The sequence below is a fragment of the Aegilops tauschii genome, chromosome 1 (genome assembly GCF_002575655.3).
Source record: "Aegilops tauschii subsp. strangulata cultivar AL8/78 chromosome 1, Aet v6.0, whole genome shotgun sequence".
In the NCBI taxonomy this organism is placed as follows: domain Eukaryota; kingdom Viridiplantae; phylum Streptophyta; class Magnoliopsida; order Poales; family Poaceae; genus Aegilops; species Aegilops tauschii.
The window spans coordinates 201,403,752-201,423,272 of NC_053035.3; the positions used below are offsets into that span (position 1 = coordinate 201,403,752).

At 45.9% G+C, this 19,521-nt stretch overlaps 1 protein-coding gene across 1 annotated transcript; it reads right to left on the minus strand.

Moving 5' to 3' along the window:
- Positions 1-256: 256 nt before the first annotated feature.
- Positions 257-16,614, minus strand: LOC141027986 (uncharacterized). The gene is made up of 3 exons (XM_073505718.1): positions 15,775-16,614; positions 1,084-1,195; positions 257-504 (listed from the first exon to the last, which is right to left on the minus strand). The coding sequence occupies exons 1-3, from the start codon at positions 16,612-16,614 to the stop codon at positions 257-259; spliced, it is 1,200 nt and encodes a 399-aa protein (XP_073361819.1).
- Positions 16,615-19,521: the final 2,907 nt, after the last annotated feature.

Below are 19,521 nucleotides of genomic sequence, written 5' to 3' on the forward strand. Positions count from 1 at the left end.
CCACCGCCGCCTTCACCACTTTCTTCACCGCCGCGGCCCTCGTCTGGCGCACGGATGCCTCCTGGGTTTGCTATGGCTGCGCGGCCCTGCCGGGCCGGACGGGCTCGCCAGAGCTGGCCCACCGCAGGACTGGCCCTCTCCCCGTGGCCAGAGGGTCGACAGTCTCGACCTCTTCCTCCGACGACTCGTCGACCACATCTTCAATGAGAGGGGCCCCAGTGCCGACGCTGCTGGGCTCCCCAGCGGATTCCGCCCACTAGGCGAGCTCCCTCTCCTCCGTGGCGGCCGCCGCCTCGTCCTCCATGCCGCCAGCGCTGCCGGCATCCTTGGCGAGCTCCGCCTCCGCCACCCTGGCGGCAATGTAGTCCAGTTCTGCCTGAGTGGTGTCCTGGACGAGCAGCGGCTCGTTGCGAATGTACCTCTCCGCCAAGGAATCGAAGAACTCCTGCACCTGATCCGCCGACGGCTCAGCCCAATTTGGGACGAGGCCGTGCGCGTTGAAGTCTGGCATCATGGCGATGATGTCGCTTTGGCGTGAGTTATTGCTCAGCGGGACCAACCCCCGCCGGCATCCCAAACAAGGGCCCCTTGGCGACCGTGCCGGCCTTCGAAGCCTTGTCGGCCCTCTTGACCTTGCCGTAGCGATTCACGTCGAGCTGAAAGAGCCGCTGGCAGAAGTGGGCGTGCCCCATCACCGTGAAGTTGTGGTTCAAACCGGGGCGAAGCCTCATGATGTCAGCCGCATTCCTGAAAAGCCAGGGCGACCTCCCCTTGTTGTGCAGAGGAGCGATTGACGGCGGATGAAGTCCGCCCCAATCATCTCCAGGGTGAGCCCGGCAACGATGAGGCGATGGATCCTGGTGGTGGCGACTGTGAGCTTCCCATCATCAGCGTCGACGTTGCTCCAGTCATCTCTACGGACCGGCGGCGCCTGGCGAACCCAGCAAAATTCCTGCGAATCCTCCTCCTCAATCCAGCACCAACGGCCCCGCCACTCCTCCCACCTCTCCTTCTGGGCACCCTCCGGATATGTCCCTTTCCCCTGGGTCCTTGGGATCCAGGCGACACAGCCGGAGATGGCACCTCCCTTTTGGATGCGAGGGAAGAAGTAGTGGCGGAAGAGCGCCAGGTTGGGGTGCACTCCGGCGAAGCCCTCGCAGAGATGGGCGAAAAGAGCCATGCATGCCAAGGCATTCTGGGTGAAATCCAGAAGGTGGAAGTCGTATGTGTGCATGATGTCATTGAAGAAATCGTAGAAAGGGGGGCAGAGGCTGCAGGAAAAGTAATCGACGAAGAATGGGTACCGATTTGGGCCGGCCTCGGTGAAATCAGCATGGATGATACGCGTGGCCGGATGCCCTGTCGTCTCTCCCCCCGTCTTGCACCCCCACAGGGGCTTGAAGTAGTCCCAGAGGTGGACTGCGTCGACCGTCGAGGGAAAGTAGGCGAGCTGCGTCCGCCGTGCCGCCAACTCACTCTCCGGTGGCTCCTTCCCCCCGGCGTCCTTGGCCACTCCCTTGCCTTTGCTGGTTTTGGGTGCCATGGCGGCTGCGAGAGGCGAGGGATGAAGAACAGCAAAGACACGGCGGCAGCAAGCGAAAGCGAGAGCTTGAGAAGGAAGATGGAGGGGACGGCGGTTCCGAGATTGGAGAAGGTACAGGGGGTAAATGAGCAGTGCGCCTGCGGTTATTCCTTTTTTCGGGGAAGGCGCGGGCCGCCTCTTTCCCATTTACTGCGATGTGATGCATGAGGGCAGCGGCCGCCCCACGTATGCCCCCCACGTCATGCACGACCCTCCATGATGCGCACTCAACGCGGGTCGTGGGGAAGCGCAAGCGAGCGAAGGAATTACTGTGGTAAAATCCCACCCCGCCTGCCCACGCACCGTTGTGGGCCTGGCCCAACAACGCGTTGCGCTTATGTGTGGCCCAGGCCCGGGGGCTCCTGTCGGTGTACAAAAGTAGGGGCACTCCTTTTGACCCCTTTACTTGTGCACGGGCAGTCGGAGCCACGCCCACGGCCACACTAAGTAGGGCAGAGGAGGGAAGCCAGAGGCACAAGGCGACCAAAGCGACGCCAAGACCAGAGAGCAAGAAGAGCAAGAGAGCGAGGTGGACTCCCCCGGCAAGGCCCTTGCCGGGGCAGCCTCCGCAGCCCCGGCAAGATCCTTGCCGGGGCAGCTTGCCCGACGCCAGCAGAGTGAGCCAGCCTTGAGCCCGAGGGTTCCAATGCCATCAACCACATTGAGACCAAGGATCGGGAGGCACCTCCGTGGTGGCATGCAGATCTTTGTGAAGATCAGAAGCATACAAGATCAGATAAGGACCAGAAGACGATGATCCTCGGCGGGATCCTAGCCGAGGAAATCCACGAGACCCCCGGCAAGGCCCTTGCCGAAGACACCTGCAAGGCCACAACCAAGCCAGCGTCCGCCAAGACTCCACCACCATTCCCATATGGCTGCGAGCCCAACTAGCTGGGCAGGCACCTGCGTGGCAACGTGCGGCTTCCAGTCCAGCTCAACAAGCACCTGCGTGGTGGCATGCAGATCTTCGTGAAGACCCTACCACCGCGCCATCTCAGCAGCCTGCCAGCCTACATGGCGCTGCATGCATCGTTGGCCTGGACGCGTGTCGGAGCAAGGCGGAGCGGCAACGGACGGGACGGGCCTCGTTACCATCCCCGATAAAGCAACGGGACACCTAAGGGAGCGCATTTAATGCGTCTTGTCCCATAATGACAAGCGATAAGCTTGCGTACTATACACCTTTCCACATCCTATGTGCCACTGTGGCAACCCCTTTTGTCTATAAAAGGAGGCCCGCGGCGTCGAGGAGAGGGATTCGGATCTTTTGGGCAACGCTCGCACCGTAGCTTGCTCAAGAACTCAAGAACACTCAAATACATACACCAAAGCAGGACTAGGGTATTACGCATCCTCGCGGCCCGAACCTGGGTAAACGATCCTTGTGCCGACCGTCAGACCCGCTCTTTGCACAACCCTGCGCCCGCCAACCGTAGAAGGGATCCCAGTGATCCCATAGGTGTCATTCCCCCGACAAATATCGTTGTGGATTTGATGCGTAGGTAAGAATGGTTTTTGCTAGAAGCCCGTAGCAGACACATAAAACTTGCAACAACAAAGTAGAGGACGTCTAACTTGTTTTTGCAGGGCATGTTGTGATGTGATATGGTCAAGACGTGATGAGATATAAATTGTTGTATGAGATGATCATGTTTTGTAAAAGTTATCGGCAACTGGCAGGAACCTTATGGTTGTCGCTTTATTGTATGAAATGCAATCGCCATGTAATTGCTTTACTTTATCACTAAGCGGTAGCGATAGTCGTAGAAGCAATAGTTGGTGAGATGACAATGACGCTACGATGGAGATCAAGGTGTCAAGCCGGTGACGATGGAGATCATGACGGTGCTTTGGAGATGGAGATCAAAGGCACAAGATGATGATGGCCATATCATGTCACATATTTTGATTGGATGTGATGTTTATCCTTTATGCATCTTATTTTGCTTAGTACGATGGCAGCATTATAAGGTGATCCCTCACTAAATTTCAAGGTATAAGTGTTCTCCCTGAGTATGCACTGTTGCGACAGTTCGTCGTGCTTGAGACACCACGTGATGATCGGGTGCGATAAGCTCTATGTTCACATACAACGGGTGCAAGCCAGTTTTGCACATGCAGAATACTCGGGTTAAACTTGACAAGCCTAGCATATGCAGATATGGCCTCGGAACACTGAGACCGAAAGGTCGAACCTGAATCATATAGTAGATATGATCAACATAGAGATGCTCACCATTGAAAACTACTCCATCTCACATGATGATCGGACATGGTTTAGTTGATATGGATCACGTGATCATTTAGATGACTCGAGGGATGTCTATCTAAGTTGGAGTTCTTAAGTAATATGATTAATTGAACTTCAATTTATCATGAACTTAGTCCTGATAGTATTTGCATATCTATGTTGTAGATCAATAGCTCGCGTATAGCTTCCCCGTTTTATTTATGATTTGTTCCTAGAGAAAACTAAGTTGAAAGATGATGGTAGCAATGATGCGGACTAGGTCCGTGATCTGAGGATTATCCTCATTGCTGCACAAAAGAATTATGTCCTTGATGCACCGCTAGGTGACAGAACTATTGCAGGAGCAGATGCAGACGTTATGAATGTTTGACAAGCTCGGTATGATGACTACTTGATAGTTTAGTGCACCATGCTTTACGGCTTAGAAGCGAGACTTCAAAAATGTTTTGAACTACATGGAGCATATGAGATGTTCCAAGATTTGAAATTGGTATTTCAGACTCATGCCCGAGTTAAGAGGTATGAGACCTCTGACAAAAAACTTTGCCTACAAGATGGAGGAGAATAGCTCAACCAGTGAGCATGTGCTGAGAATGTCTGAGTACTACAATCGCTTGAATCAAGTGAGACTTAATCTTCGAGATAAGATAGTGATTGACATAATTCTCTAGTCACTATCACGAAGTTACTGGAACTTCCTGATAAACTATAATATGCAAGGGATGACAAAAACGATTCCCGAGCTCTTTGCTATGCTAAAATCGGCGAAGGTAGAAATCAATAAAAAGCATCAAGTGTTGATGGTTAACAAAACCACTAGTTTCAAGAAAAGGGGCAAAGGGAAAGAAAGGGAACTTCAAGAAAGAATGGCAAGCAAGTTGGCACTCCCGTGAAGAAACCCAAAGCTAGACCTAAGCCTGAAACTGAGTGCTTCAACTGCAAAGGAAATGGTCACTAGAAGTGGAACTGCCCTAGATACTTGGCCGATAAGAAGGATGGCGCAGTGAACAAAGGTATATTTGATATACATGTTATTGATGTGTACTTTACTAGTGTTTATAGCAACCCCTCGGTATTTGATACTGGTTCAGTTGCTAAGAGTAGTAATCGAAACAGGAGTTGCAAAATAAACAGAGACTAGTTAAGGGCGAGGTGACGATGTGTGTTGGAAGTGATTCCAAGGTTGATAAGATCACCATCGCACACTCCCTTCACCTTCGGGATTAGTGTTGAACCTAAAATAAATGTATTTGATGTTTGCGTTGAGCATGAATATGATTGGATCATGTTTATTGCAATACAGTTATTCATTTAAGTCAAAGAATAATTGTTGTTCTATTTACATGAATAAAACCTTCTATGATCATACACTCAATATAAATGGTTTATTGAATCTCGATCATGGTGATACACATATTCATAATAATGATGCCAAAAGATGCAAAGTTGATAATGATAGTGCAACATATTTGTGGCACTGCCGTTTAAGTCATATTGGTATAAAGCGCATGAAGAAACTCCATGCGGATGGACCTTTTGAATCACTTGATTATGAATCATTTGATGCTTGCGAACCATGCCTCATGGGCAAGATGACTAAGACTTCGTTCTCTGGAATAATGGAGCAAGCCACTGACTTATTGGAAATAATACATACCGATGTATGCGGTCCGATGAGTGTTGAGGCTCGCGGCAGGTATCGTTATTTTCTAATCTTCACAGACGATTTGAGCAGATATGGGTATATCTACTTAATGAAACATAAGTCTGAAACATTTGAAAAGTTCAAAGAATTTCAGAGTGAAGTAGAAAATCATCGTAACAAGAAAATAAAGTTTCTACGATCTGATCGCAGAGGCGAATATTTGAGTTACGAGTTTGGCCTTCATTTAAAACAATGTAGAATAGTTTCACAACTTACGCCACCTGAAACACCACAACGTAATGGTGTGTCCGAACGTCATAACCATACTTTATTAGATATGGTACGATCTATGATGTCTCTTACCTATTTACCACGATCATTTTGGGATTATGCATTAGAGACAGCTGCATTCACGTTAAATAGGGCACCATCTAAATCCGTTGAGTCGACACCGTATGAACTATGGTTTGGCAAGAAACCTAAGCTGTCGTTTCTTAAAATTTGGGGCTGTGATGCTTATGTGAAAAAACTTCAACCTGATAAGCTCGAACCCAAACCGGAGAAGTGCGTCTTCATAGGATACCCAAAAGAAACTGTTGGGTACACCTTCTATCACAGATCCTAAGGCAAGACATTTGTTGCTAAGAATGGATCCTTTCTAGAAAATGAGTTTCTTTCGAAAGAAGTGAGTAGGAGGAAAGTAGAACTTGATGAGGTAGTTGTACCTTCTCTCTAATTGGAAAATGGTTCTTCACAGAAATCAGTTCCAGTGATGCCTACACCAATTAGTGAGGAAGTTAATGATGATGATCATGAAACTTCAGATCAAGTTACTATCGAACCTTGTAGGTCAATCAGAGTACAGTCCGCACCATAGTGGTACGGTAATCCTGTTCTGGAAGTCATATTACTAGACCATGACGAACCTACGAACTATGAGGAAGTGATGATGAGCCCAGATTCCGCAAAATGGCTTGAGGCCATGAAAACAAAGATAGGATCCATGTATGAGAACAAAGTATGGACTTTGGTGGACTTGCCCAATGATGGGCAAGCCATTGAGAATAAATGGATCTTCAAGAGGAAGAGGAATGCCGATGGTAGTGTTACTATATACAAAGCTTGACTTGTCGCAAAAGGTTTTCGACAAGTTCAAGGTGTTGACTACGATGAGATTTTCTCACTCATAGCGATGCTTAAGTCTGTGTGAATCATGTTAGCAATTGCTGCATTTTATGAAATCTGGCAAATGGATGTCAAAACTGTATTCCTTAATGGATTTCTTAAAGAAGAGTTGTATATGATGCAACCAAAAGGTTTTGTCGATCCTAAAGGTGCTAACAAAGTGTGCAAACTCCAGCGATCCATCTATGGACTGGTGCAAGCATCTCAGAGTTGAAATATACGCTTTGATAAGTTGATCAAAGCACATGGTTTTATACAGACTTTTGGAGAAGCCTGTATTTACAAGAAAGTGAGTGGGAGCTCTGTAGCATTTCTAATATTATATGTGGATGACATATTGCAGATTGGAAATGATATATAATTTCTAGATAGCATAAAAGGATACTTGAATAAGAATTTTTCAATGAAAGACCTCGGTGAAGCTACTTACATATTGAGCATCAAGATCTATAGAGATAGATCAAGACGCTTGATAAGACTTTCGATGAGTACATACCTTGATAAGATTTTGAAGGAGTTCAAAATGGATCAGTCAAAGAAGGAGCTCTTGCCTGAGTTATAAGGTATGAAGTTGAGTAAGACTCAAAACCCGACCACGGAAGAAGATTGAGAGAGAATGAAAGTCATTCCCTATGCCTCAACCATAGGTTCTATAAAGTATGCCATGCTGTATACCAGATCTATTGTGTACCTTGCCATGAGTTTGGAAAAGGGGTACAATAGTGATCCAGGAGTAGATCACTTGACACCGGTCAAAATTATCCTTAGAGGGCTAAGGAAATATTTCTCGGTTATGGAGGTGATAAAGAGTTCATCGTAAAGAGTTACGTCGATGCAAGCTTTAACACCGATCTGGATGATTCTGAGTCTCAATCTGGATACATATTGAAAGTGGGAGCAATTAGCTAGAGTAGCTCCATGCAGAGCATTGTAGACATAGAAATTTGCAAATTACATACGGATCTGACTGTGGCAAACCCGTTGACTAAACTTCTCTCACAAGCAAAACATGATCACACCTTAGTACTCTTTGGGTGTTAATCACATGGCGATGTGAACTAGATTATTGACTCTAGTAAACCCTTTGGGTGTTGTTCAAATGGCGATGTGAACTATGGGTGTTAATCACATGGTGATGTGAACTATTGGTGTTTGAATCACATGGCGATATGAACTAGATTATTGACTCTAGTGCAAGTGGGAGACTGAAGGAAATATGCCCTAGAGGAAATAATAAAGTTGTTATTTATATTTCCTTATATCATGATAAATTTTTATTATTCATGCTAGAATTTTATTAACCGGAAACTTAGTACATGTGTGAATACATAGACAAAACAGAGTGTCCCTAGTATGCCTCTACTTCACTGGCTCATTAATCAAAGATGGTTAAGTTTCCTAACCATAGACATGTGTTGTCATTTGATGAATGGGATCACATCATTAGAGAATGATGTGATGGAAAAAACCCATCCGTTAGCTTAGCGTAATGATCGTTAAGTTTTATTGCTATTACTTTCTTCATGACTTATACATATTCCTCTGACTATGAGATTATGCAACTCCCAAATACCGGAGGAACACCTTGTGTGCTATCAAACGTCACAACGTAACTGGGTGATTATAAAGATGCTCTACAGGTGTCTCCAAAGGTGTTTGTTGGGTTGGCATAGATCAAGATTAGGATTTGTCAGTCTGAGTATCGAAGAGGTATCTCTGGGCCCTCTCGGTAATGCACATCACTATAAGCCTTGCAAGCAATGTGACTAATGAGTTAGTTACGGGATGATGCACTACGGAACGAGTAAAGAGACTAGACGGTAACGAGATTGAACTAGGTATGATGATACCGACAATCGAATATCGGGCAAGTAACATACCGATGACAAAGGGAATTACGTATGTTGTCATAAGGTTCGACCGATAAAGATCTTCGTAGAATATGTAGGAGCCAATATGGGCATCCAGGTTCCGCTATTGGTTATTGACCAGAGAAGTGTCTCGGCCATGTCTGTAAATTCCTATAAATCCAAAACACGCATGAAAATCATGAAACTTGGCATGGTGTCATGACATGGCACCAACATGCTGTGGCAATTATTTTTGGCCGAATTGGGACAAGCTTTGGTATAAGCTTCTTGCAAAGCGGAGCTTCTCTCAAGAAGGCTCGTGGTTCTGGGAGGGAACGTGTCACCTTAGTCTGCGAAACGACATAGGCTACCTTTTCCCGTCTTGATTTTTTTAAAGAGGAAACATAGACCAATATGAGTTTCGTGCTAAATTTTGGAATTATTCCGGGTTCGTTTGGTCTTTTTGTACATTAATTGAGTTTCTAGGCATTAAATGTGCATAATTCAAATTTGAAGTACAAGTGCATGCTCAAGTGCACCAAAGTTGGTAGAAAAATCATTTATGTGTACTTGGGTGAATTTATAGATCCCATGCAAGAAATGGAAATGGAATTCAAACATCTGGAAGTCGTGGCTCGGCCGAAAACATCGAGAAACTTGGTTTTTAAATTCCTATAAATCCAAAACTCGCCTGAAAATCATGAAACTTGGCATGGTGTCATGACATGGCACCAACATGTTGTGGTAAGTTTTTTGCCCGATTTGCAAAGGCACACACATTAACAACCAACAAAGTCATTTTGGAACAAGTGTTGTCACGTTCAATCAGAAACACAAGTATTATTGAAATCGTGGGCATTCTACTTACCATTTACGTGCTGCCACGCTCCCCCTTTTTTATTGGCTAGGAGGCACCGTGCGGGGTAGCTATTTGAGTACGGGAGGCTTGCGATCAGACCCCTGCGCGTGCTTATTGGGAGGAGAGCCCTTTGACCTCCATCCGCCGCCCACCTCTCTCCCAACATCTCCATTAATGGTGCCCGAGCCCCTATTTTATGGCGTGGCTATGTCTCACTCGACTGAGATTTAAGAAGAAAAAAGAAAATGTGAAAAGAAAATTTTGCACGGATATTGATGTTAGATCCGACGGACATATATAACATTGACAGCGACTTATAGCAAGACTGATATGAATATATAAGGACGATGATAGTGGATAATAATTGTCTTATATATTTAGGAAGATAACAAAAAATGCCACATGCGACAACGCCCAAAATACACAAGGGCAAAAGAAGAAGGAAGACGCAGACAATGATCTGGCTCGCTGATCTCTACTTTCTTGATGCATTGCTGCAGGCCGCGGAGACTAGTTCTCGGGCAAGCAGCGATAAACTCTTTCACCTCCTCAATACGCTGCTTGAGAGCATCCACAGATTCCGCCACCAGCCTTTCATGCTCGATGCGGAGCATGGAATTCTCGTCCATAAGTTTCTTGACGATGACGCCCGTCCTCTTCAACAAGGCAGTGGTCTCCTCCTGCTGCTTTGTCCTTCCGGTGATCTTCGCCCTCAGCAGGTCGCGCTCGGTGTGGAGCTTTGCCTTGTCCTCCCCTAGTCCCCAGATGACGGCGGTAGCATTTTCAAATGAGACATTCATCTCGTCCCGCAGCTTCATCCAGCCGGAGATCCGATCCATCAGGTCATCGAGCATAGCACCCACGCGCCTATGAGAGTCCTTGCCTGCCCGCGAGACATTTTCCCAGGCCGCCATGGAGCTGGAGGACCTCTCTGCTGCATTCGCGGCGCAACAGGACATCTCTGCTGCTTCTGTGGTGCGGCCGGACCAGTCTGCTGCATCAGCGGCGCGGCGGGACCTCTGTGCTGCTTCAGTGGCGCGGCGGGACCTCTGTGCTGCTGCTACGACGGCGCAACGGGACATGTCAACTGCTTTTGCGGTGAGGCGGGACATCTCTCGTGCTTCCGCTTCCATGCTCGCCTCTCCCTGGTAGTAATCTCCCAACCCAGAACTCATGCGGGCCATGGCAGACGCAAGGGAACAACGATGAAAGATTTGTTTGTTTTTGTGGATGAGGAGTTGAGGACTGTGCAGTCATCTTGGAGTAGGTAGTATTTATAACCGAGTACTAATATGTTCCTAAGTGGGAAACCGTTTAGGTTTTGATCGGTGTGAACAAGTTTGCAATTAAATATAGCGTGGTAGTAATTTGGAATGTGATGGGACACAAGCTCAAAATTTATTGATGGTTCTAGTTTCAAAGTGCGTCACTATTCCTGGATGGCGTAACGTGGGCACGCGTTCTCAGCCGCGTACTTGGCGTTTGCACCATAGGGTGCACCGCAATAGGCGATGTTAGCACACGTCTTGTTCCATCAACCGTGAGCGCTCGTTATTACCATCGCGCATGCTTATTTTAATTAGAATGTGTGCCCGTCTAGCGCACACACCTTGATCTATCTAGTTGTTTCTGTTTGTTGTGGCTAATCGCAAACAGTTCATCCGTGTGAAGTGTATGCCGTCAATCGCAGACACCTTGATCTGGCTGACCCGTTTCTGTTGTGTTGCCTAATTGTATACAGTTCATTCGAGTGAACTGTATGTCGTCAATCGCAAACACACCTTGATTTACCCGACCGTTTCTATTGTGTTGCCTAATCACAAACAGTTCATCCGGGTGAATGGTATGCCGTATATCGCACACACCTTCATCTGGTTGCCTGATAACCCACAAGTATAGGGGACCGTTTGTAGCCTTTTTCGATAAATAAGAGTGTCGAACCCAACGAGGAGCTAAAGGTAGAACAAATATTCCCTCAAGTTCTATCGACCACCGGTACAACTCTACGCACACTTAATGTTTACTTTACCTAGAACAAGTATGAAACTAGAAGTACTTTGTAGGTATGAAGGGATAGGTTTGCAAGATAATAAAGAATGTGAAAATAAAAGTTAGGTGTTTTCTAGATAAAGAAACAATTACTTAGTATAACGAGTGTGGATTAATAGTGGTAGGTTTTGCGGAATTGTCCCTTAGCAATTGACTATGTTACTAGACCGATAGCAAGTTTTTATGTGGGAGAGGCCACTACTAGTATGTCGTCCCTTACTTGGAATTCTATGCACTTATGATTGGAACTATTGGCAAGCATCCGCAACTACTAACGTTCATTAAGGTAAACCCAACCATAGCATTAAGATATATATTGGTCCCCCTTCAATCCCGTATGTATCAATTTCTATGTTTAGGAAGAAGCTCCTATCACCCTTGCCCTCCAATGCACAGTCCTATCAACATACAACTAACCCTATGGTGTGATCCACACGTGCGCTCATATGATGGGCACCAAAGGACAGCAACATAACCACAAGCAAATTAAACCAACCATAGCAATTCACCAATTACCGATAGAACAACAAAAATCTACTCAAGCATCATAGGATGGCAACATATCATTGAATAATAGTATGAAGCATAAAGCACCATGTTCAAGTATAGGGTACAACGGGTTGCGGGAGAGTGGACCGCTATAGATAGATGGGGGAAGGTGATGAAGATGTTGGTGAAGATGACGGAGTTGTTGGAGTAGATCGCTGTCACACGATGATTGCCCCGGCGGCGTTCCGGCGCCACCGGAAGAGAGGGGGAGAGAGCCCCCTCCTTCTTCTTCTTCTTCTTCCTTGGCCTCCCCCCTAGACGGGAGGAGAGTTCCCCTCTGGTCGATGGTTGCCATGGCGGCGGAGGGGCAGGAGCCCCTCCTAGATTGGATCTATCCCTCTGTTCTCTTCTGCTTTACGTTCCTCGTTTCTGGCCAAAATCCATTTCTTATATTCCTGGAGATCCGTAATTCCGATTGCGCTGAGATTTTAACACGATCTTTTTCCGGATCTAAGCTTCCTTGCGCCCGAAGTAGAGCTCTAACTGACTTACGAGGAGGGCACAACCCACCAGCACGCGCCTGGACCCTGGGGCGCGCCCTGGTGTCTCGTGGTGGCTGTGGGCCTCCTTTTGCATTGATTCCACCTCCCAAAAATCACAAACATTCCAAAATAATTTGCCGTAAATTTCTATACCGTTTGGACTTCGTTTGATATGGGTATTCTATGAAACAAAAACAGGCAGCAAACAGGAACTGACACTAGGCACTAAACCAATAGGTTAGTCCAATAAATCATATAAATTGTTGCCAAAAGTATGTAAAAGTTGTATAATATTGTGTAGCGATCCGACCCGAATGGATCGAAGTCTCTGTGCTTAAGTGTCATCCCTGGATCGGTATGCTGACACACACAGTACTCGAGGATTTATAACAGAGGTAAATCACATGTATAAAGTAATGTAAATACTATTACCTCAATCCATAGCGGAAGTAACAACAAAGTTGTGGAGTTCCCAACAACGCCAACAGCAAAGTTGAGTGTAGACATCGTAACCCTAACGTATCACTTACTCGTCGTAAGATTCCTGCAACATGAGACGTTGCAGCCATGTAGGTCAGTACATTGAATGTACTGGAAAATTCACACCCTAGAATAATAATGAGAATTTTCTATCTCTATATGCATATTTGGCTGGTGGAGGCTCTAAGTTTAAATTTTGCATAAAGCTAATGTTTTCCTACAACAAAGGAATACATTTTATTTACTACTAAGTTAAATTACCCATACCGAGAAGGTAACCCCAACTCAATCCCAAAAATCACCAAATCATTAATAACCCAACAATTTCATTAGTTTGCATGCTTGTGCTAGTTTGCATCACGAAGACTAGTTTGCATGCTTGTGCTAGTCACCACATAGACCATAAAAATACATGGCATACACCTCTGTAAAGATGGCATGGCATAGATCAAAACACCTGTAGAGTTCATGCTCATAAGATGCACACATCAAATGCATCAAAAATAACAAAACACCAAGTTCTGATAAGTAACAGCAGTAAACAACATATAGCACTCTTGCATCAGAGATTTGGGCATCAACATGGACTCAAACGAGCATGGCACAATGGAATAAAATGAAGAGCATCTCGTGATGAACATTTCCATATATCATGCACGCAAAACGGAGCAGTATGCAATGAGATATGCCATGATGAACAGAGCAACATAATGTGAAATATTCGGGACTTAGCAGAAAACAGAGGGGGAAATCGACCTCGACCTAGGGTTCCGTGGGCGCGATTTTTTAGGCAGCGGCGGCTCGCCGGAGTTGGAGGAAGGGCGGCCGGAGGAGGAGCTGGGCGGTGAGGTCGGCGGCGGGGACGGGCGCCGGCGCGACGGACGCGGCGGCGGCGGTCGGCGGCGGGGACGGGCGCCAGTGCGAGAGGAGGCGCGGGCGGCGGCGGTCGGCGGCGGGCGCTTGCCGGTGGAGGACGAAGCGGTCGCGGCCGGCGGCGCGCGGTTCGGCGGCGGCGGGGCACGGGCTCGCGCGGGCCGAATCTGGGCCCCGCGGGCCGCGCGGTGGTGGGAGGCGGCGGCGACAGGTGGCGATGTGGGATTGGCCGGGGGTGACGGCGCGGACGTGTCCGGCGGCGGGGTGGACGCGTCCGGCTGCGGGAGGAGGAAGAGGCTAGGGTTAGACCGCGAATTTGGAAGGGGAAGGCATTTATAGGTAGAGGGAGCTAGGAGTGTCCAAATGGGGTGCGGTTTTCGCCCACACAATCGTGATCGAATGACCGAGAGCATGGAGGGGGCTTAGATGGGTTATTGCGCTGTTTGGAGGGGTGTTGGGCTGCAACACTCAAAAGGCGTATGCGGTTACCCGGTTAACCGTTGGAGCATTAAACGACCTCCAAATGGAACGAAACTTGACAGGTGGTCTACCGGTGGTGTACCAGGGCCACTTGGCAAACCTTGGTCCATTCCGAGAATGTTTAACACCCTCTCACGAAAAGAGACAAGAGGGGTGCGCCGGTGCATGTGGGAGTGTCGGATTGCAAAACGGACAACGGGGAAAATGCTCGGACGCATGAGACGAACACGTATGCAAATGAGATGCGCATGATGACATGATATGAGATGCATGACATGAACAAAATGAAAAACTAAAGACAAAACCCGACCATGAAGGGAATATCATAACACATAGCTGAAAATGGCAAGAGTTGGAGTTACAAATATGGAAAGTTACATCCGGGGTGTTACAGTTTCACATAAGAGGAGTTAGGATAAGCATATGAATAAGCAGAGAAATTCTTCGAGGACTTATGAACATAATGGTTAGAAGAATAATGCTCATATTCATAGCCCTTAAATCTTCCCTGTGAAACAGAAGTGTCAGCACGATGATGTTCACATGAGGACTTTGATCCTTTTGAGGAATTTGATCCATGTGAGGAATTTGGTCCATATGAGGACTTGGATCCATATGAATAATTTGATCTGGGGTTCCTATTCTTCACAGGTGGTGTCATGATGACATTCACCTAAAGACTTTCAAGGCACCTTTTGGGAACCCGGATTTTCTTCATAGGGGAACCGTTCCTGCAGTTAGTGCCAACATATCTAGCAAATACTTCACCATTCTGATTTTTGAACAGTTTATAGTTGGAGTCAAATGACTCATCAGAAGAATGAGGAGATTCACATGTAAAGCCAGATAGAGTAGACGGATCTACTGGAGGTCCCTTTGCAATAACCCATGAGATTTTGGGGTACTGCTCAGGCTTCCAGTATGTCCCATCAGCATTGAGTTTCCTCTCAAAGGCAATACCCTCTTTCCTAGGGTTCCTGTTGAGGATCTGCTTTTTAAGCACATCACAAAGAGCCTGATGCCCTCTGAGGCTTTTGTACATGCCTGTCATATACAGTTCCTTCAGCCCTGCATCATCAGTGATACTAGCAATGTCCTCAGATGAGGAATTAGTGATAGCAGAGGCAGGTGAAGAATTTGTAGCATTAGAAGCATTTGAACATTCAGGTGAAGAATTAGCAGATTCACGTTCAATGCACTTCAAACATGGAGGAACAAATTCTTCCTAAGCAGCGCTGATTTGTTGAGCAAGTAATGAATCGTGCTCCTTCTGAACATCTTCATAAGTCACCCTTAGCTTTTCAAGATCTTTCTTTCTTTGAAGAAATTCATAAGAAAGCTTCTCATGATCAGATAAGAGAGTGTTATGATGACTTTGAAGGTTGTCAAACTTAGACTGAAGTCTCTGAAGATTTTCAGTCAAGGTTTTAGTGAGATCCATTTCTTCACCCAACATATCATAAATTTTATCTAGCATGTTTTGAACCTTTTCAAAAGCCTTTTGTTGTTTCACAGCAACCTTAGCAAGTTTAGAGTAGCTAGGCTTGAGATTTTCATCAGATTCATCCTCACTTGATTCAGAGGAGGGATATTTGAGTACCTTGGCACCCTTTGCCATGAAGCAATAGGTGGGAGCGTAGTCATCATCGTTGTCATCAGCCTTGTTGTAGAAGCCATTTTCTTTAGTGTTGAAGATGGACTTGCTGACGAACGCAGTAGCGAGGGCAAGGCTCGCCTCACCAGATTCTGGCTCCTCAGATGATTCCTCTTCCTCATGTTCCTCAGATTCAGCTTCAGAGTCCATTTCCTTGCCAATGAATGACCGAGCCTTCTTAGAGCTGCTCTTCATGTGAGATGAAGACTTTGAGGATTTTGATGATGAAGACTTTGAAGATTTATTCTTCTTCTTTGAGTCATCAGAACTGTAATCCTTGTATTTCTTCTTCTTTGATTCCTTTTCCCACTGAGGACAATCTTGAATGTAGTGACCGGGTTTCTTGCATTTGTGGCATAGCCTCTTCTTGTAGTCACTGGATGAGGAATCATTACTCCTTGAGGATTTTCCAAAACAACCACGTCTTGAGAACTTCTGAAATTTCATCACGAGTAATGCTAGCTCCTGGCTCAGTTCTTCAAGATCACCAAGGCTGCTACCATAATCTTCACCTTCAGATTCAGAGACTGCCTTGGCCTTCAGGGCGCGTGATCTGCCATAGCTCGAACCATAGAGATCTCTCTTTTCAGCAAGCTGGAACTCATGAGTGTTTAGCCTCTCGAGGATATCAGCGGGATCAAGTGACTTGTAATCTCCACATTCTTGTATCATCAGTGCTAGAGTATCAAATGAGGAATCAAGCGATCTCAGCAATTTCTTCACCACCTCATGGTCGGTGATGTCAGTAGCACCAAGTGCTTGAAGCTCATTTGAGATGTCAGTGAGGCGATCGAAGGTTTGCTGAACATTTTCATTGTCGAGTCTTTTAAAGTGGTTGAAGAGATTGCGAAGAACGTCAACACGAGAGTCACGTTGTGTTGAGACTCCTTCATTGACCTTGGACAAACTATCCCAGACAAGCTTAGAAGTTTCCAAAGCACTCACTCTGCCATACTGCCCTTTACTCAGATGACCACATATGATGTTCTTCGCTTGAGAATCGAGTTGCTTGAATCTCTTCACATCAGCAGCATTCACAGGAGGTGTGACTGAGGGAACACCATTTTCCACAACATACCAGAGATCGTTGTCAATTGCCTCAAGATGCATTCGCATCATATTCTTCCAGTAGGGGTAGTCCGTCCCATCGAAGGTAGGACACCCAACAGAGACCTTGATCATACCTGCGGTTGACATAACTAAAACTCCAGGCGGTTAAACCAAAATCACACAGAACAAGGGAGTACCTTGCTCTGATACCAATTGAAAGTGCGTTAAGTCGACTAGAGGGGGGTGAATAGGCAATTTTTATGAATTCTTCAATGAGGAATTTCAGGGTGAGGAAATTCCTAAGTGAAGAACTACTTGCAGCGGAATAAGTACTCAGATGCATACATGACATAACATAAACATGGACATCATGATGAAATGAAAACAGACACAGAGTACAGGAAGTGTAAGCACATGATAAAATAGGATGAAGACAAACAGACTGAAGAAATTGAACTGAGGAAATTGAGAAAGTCTTCAGTCAAAGTCTTCAAACAGATATGAACAAGCACACAACACAGTTATGAGGAAATGAAAGAGTTGAGGAAATAGAACCAGTAGGCTTGGTGAAGACAATGATTTGGTAGACCAGTTCCAACTGCTGTGACAGTTGTACGTCTGGTTGGAGCGGCTAGGTATTTAAACCTGAGGACACACAGTCCCGGACACACAGTCCTCACCGTATTCTCCTTGAGTTAACATCACACAGACCTCGCCCAATCACTCGTGGTAAGTCTTCAGGTGACTTCCAAACCTTCACAAACTCGGTCACTCGGTGATCCACAATTTCCTCTTGGATGCTCTAGACCATGACGCCTAACCGTCCGGAAGATGCACAGTCTTCAAAGGTAACAAGCGTCGGATCCACGCAGGATCAATCTCTTTAGTGATGCTCAATCACTTTGGGTTTGTAGGTGTTTGGGTTTGGGTTTTCCTCACTTGATGATTTTCGCTCAAAGTCCTTGGAGGATGGGATGCTCTCAAATGACAAGTGTCAGTTTCTCTTGGAGCAGCCAATCAGCTAGTGGTTGTAGGGGCGGCTATTTATAGCCTAGGGAGCAGCCCGACATGATAAGACATAAATGCCCTTCAATGATATGACCGTTAGGTGGATAGATATTTTGGGACAGCTGGCGCGTAGCACAGCAACGGTCAGATATTTGATCTATCAAATTCCTCAGGGCTATCATGTTCCTCACTTGTAGGCAATCCACACTGGCGAATTCCTACCTCCTCAGTCAGAACAAATTCCTCAGAGACCAGAAGAACTTCGTCTCTGTCACTCAAGAAATTGACTGAACTGTATGAGATTTCCAATGGCTTCACTCGAAGGGATTGGTAGGTGTAGGATTTTGAGTTGAGCATCACTTTGAAATTTTTCCTTCGTATTTCCTCGACCCCCTTTAACAGTACGGTGTTTCCTATGACTCAAGAAAGAGAAATTGAAACTACGAAAACAAAAGTCTTCACGCTTCATGTTCCTCGAATGAATACCCAGTCTTGAGGGTCACACCAATTTCTTCACTTTCAAAGTCTTCAGAAAGTCTTCAAAAATCCAAAGTCTTCAGTCGAAGATATTCATTTTTAGGGGTCGACTTTCTCTGTAAATATCAAACTCCTCATAGACTTATAGATCTGTGTACACTCACAAACGCATCAGTCCCTTAACCTATAAGTCTTCAATACACCAAAATCACTAAGGGGCACTAGATGCACTTACAAAATCTCACATCAACGCGGCTAACCAACGGGCTATGGAGATGCCCATCAATTGATATCAATGCGAGGAGTAGGGATTGCCATGCAACGAATGAACTAAAAGCTATAAGTGTATGAAAGCTCAACATGGAAACTGAGTGGGTGTGCATCAAACTCTATAATGAAAAATTCCCACTAGTATATGAAAGTGACAACATAGGAGACTCTCTATATGAAAAACATGGTGCTACTTTGAAGCACAAGTGTGGTATTTGCATGCCCCTTGTCTCTTTTTCTCTCATTTTTTCTTTTTCTTTTTTTCTTTCTTTTTTCTTGGGCTCTTTTTGGCCTCACATTTTTTATTTTTAAATATTTGTCCGGGGCCTCATCCCGTTCATGGGGGAATCATAGTCTCCATCATCCTTTCCTCACTGGGACATGCTCTAATAATGAATGATGATGATCATCACACTTCTATTTACTTACAACTCAAAAGAAATAAAAATTACAACTCGATACCTAGAACAAAGTATGGCTCTATATGAATGCCTCTGGCAGTGTACCAGGATGTGTAATGATCTAGCGTAACAACTATATAAAATAATGGACAAGCCATGGAAATATCATGCTAGTTGTCTTACAATCATGCAAAGCAATATGACAATGAATGCTCAAGTCATCGAAATGTAAGCGGTGGAAGTTGCATGGCAATATATCTCGGAATGGCTATGGAAAGGCCATAATAGGTAGGTATGGTGGCTGTTTTGAGGAAGATATAATAAGGCTTATGTGTGATAGAGCGTATCATATCACGGGGTTTGGATTCACCAG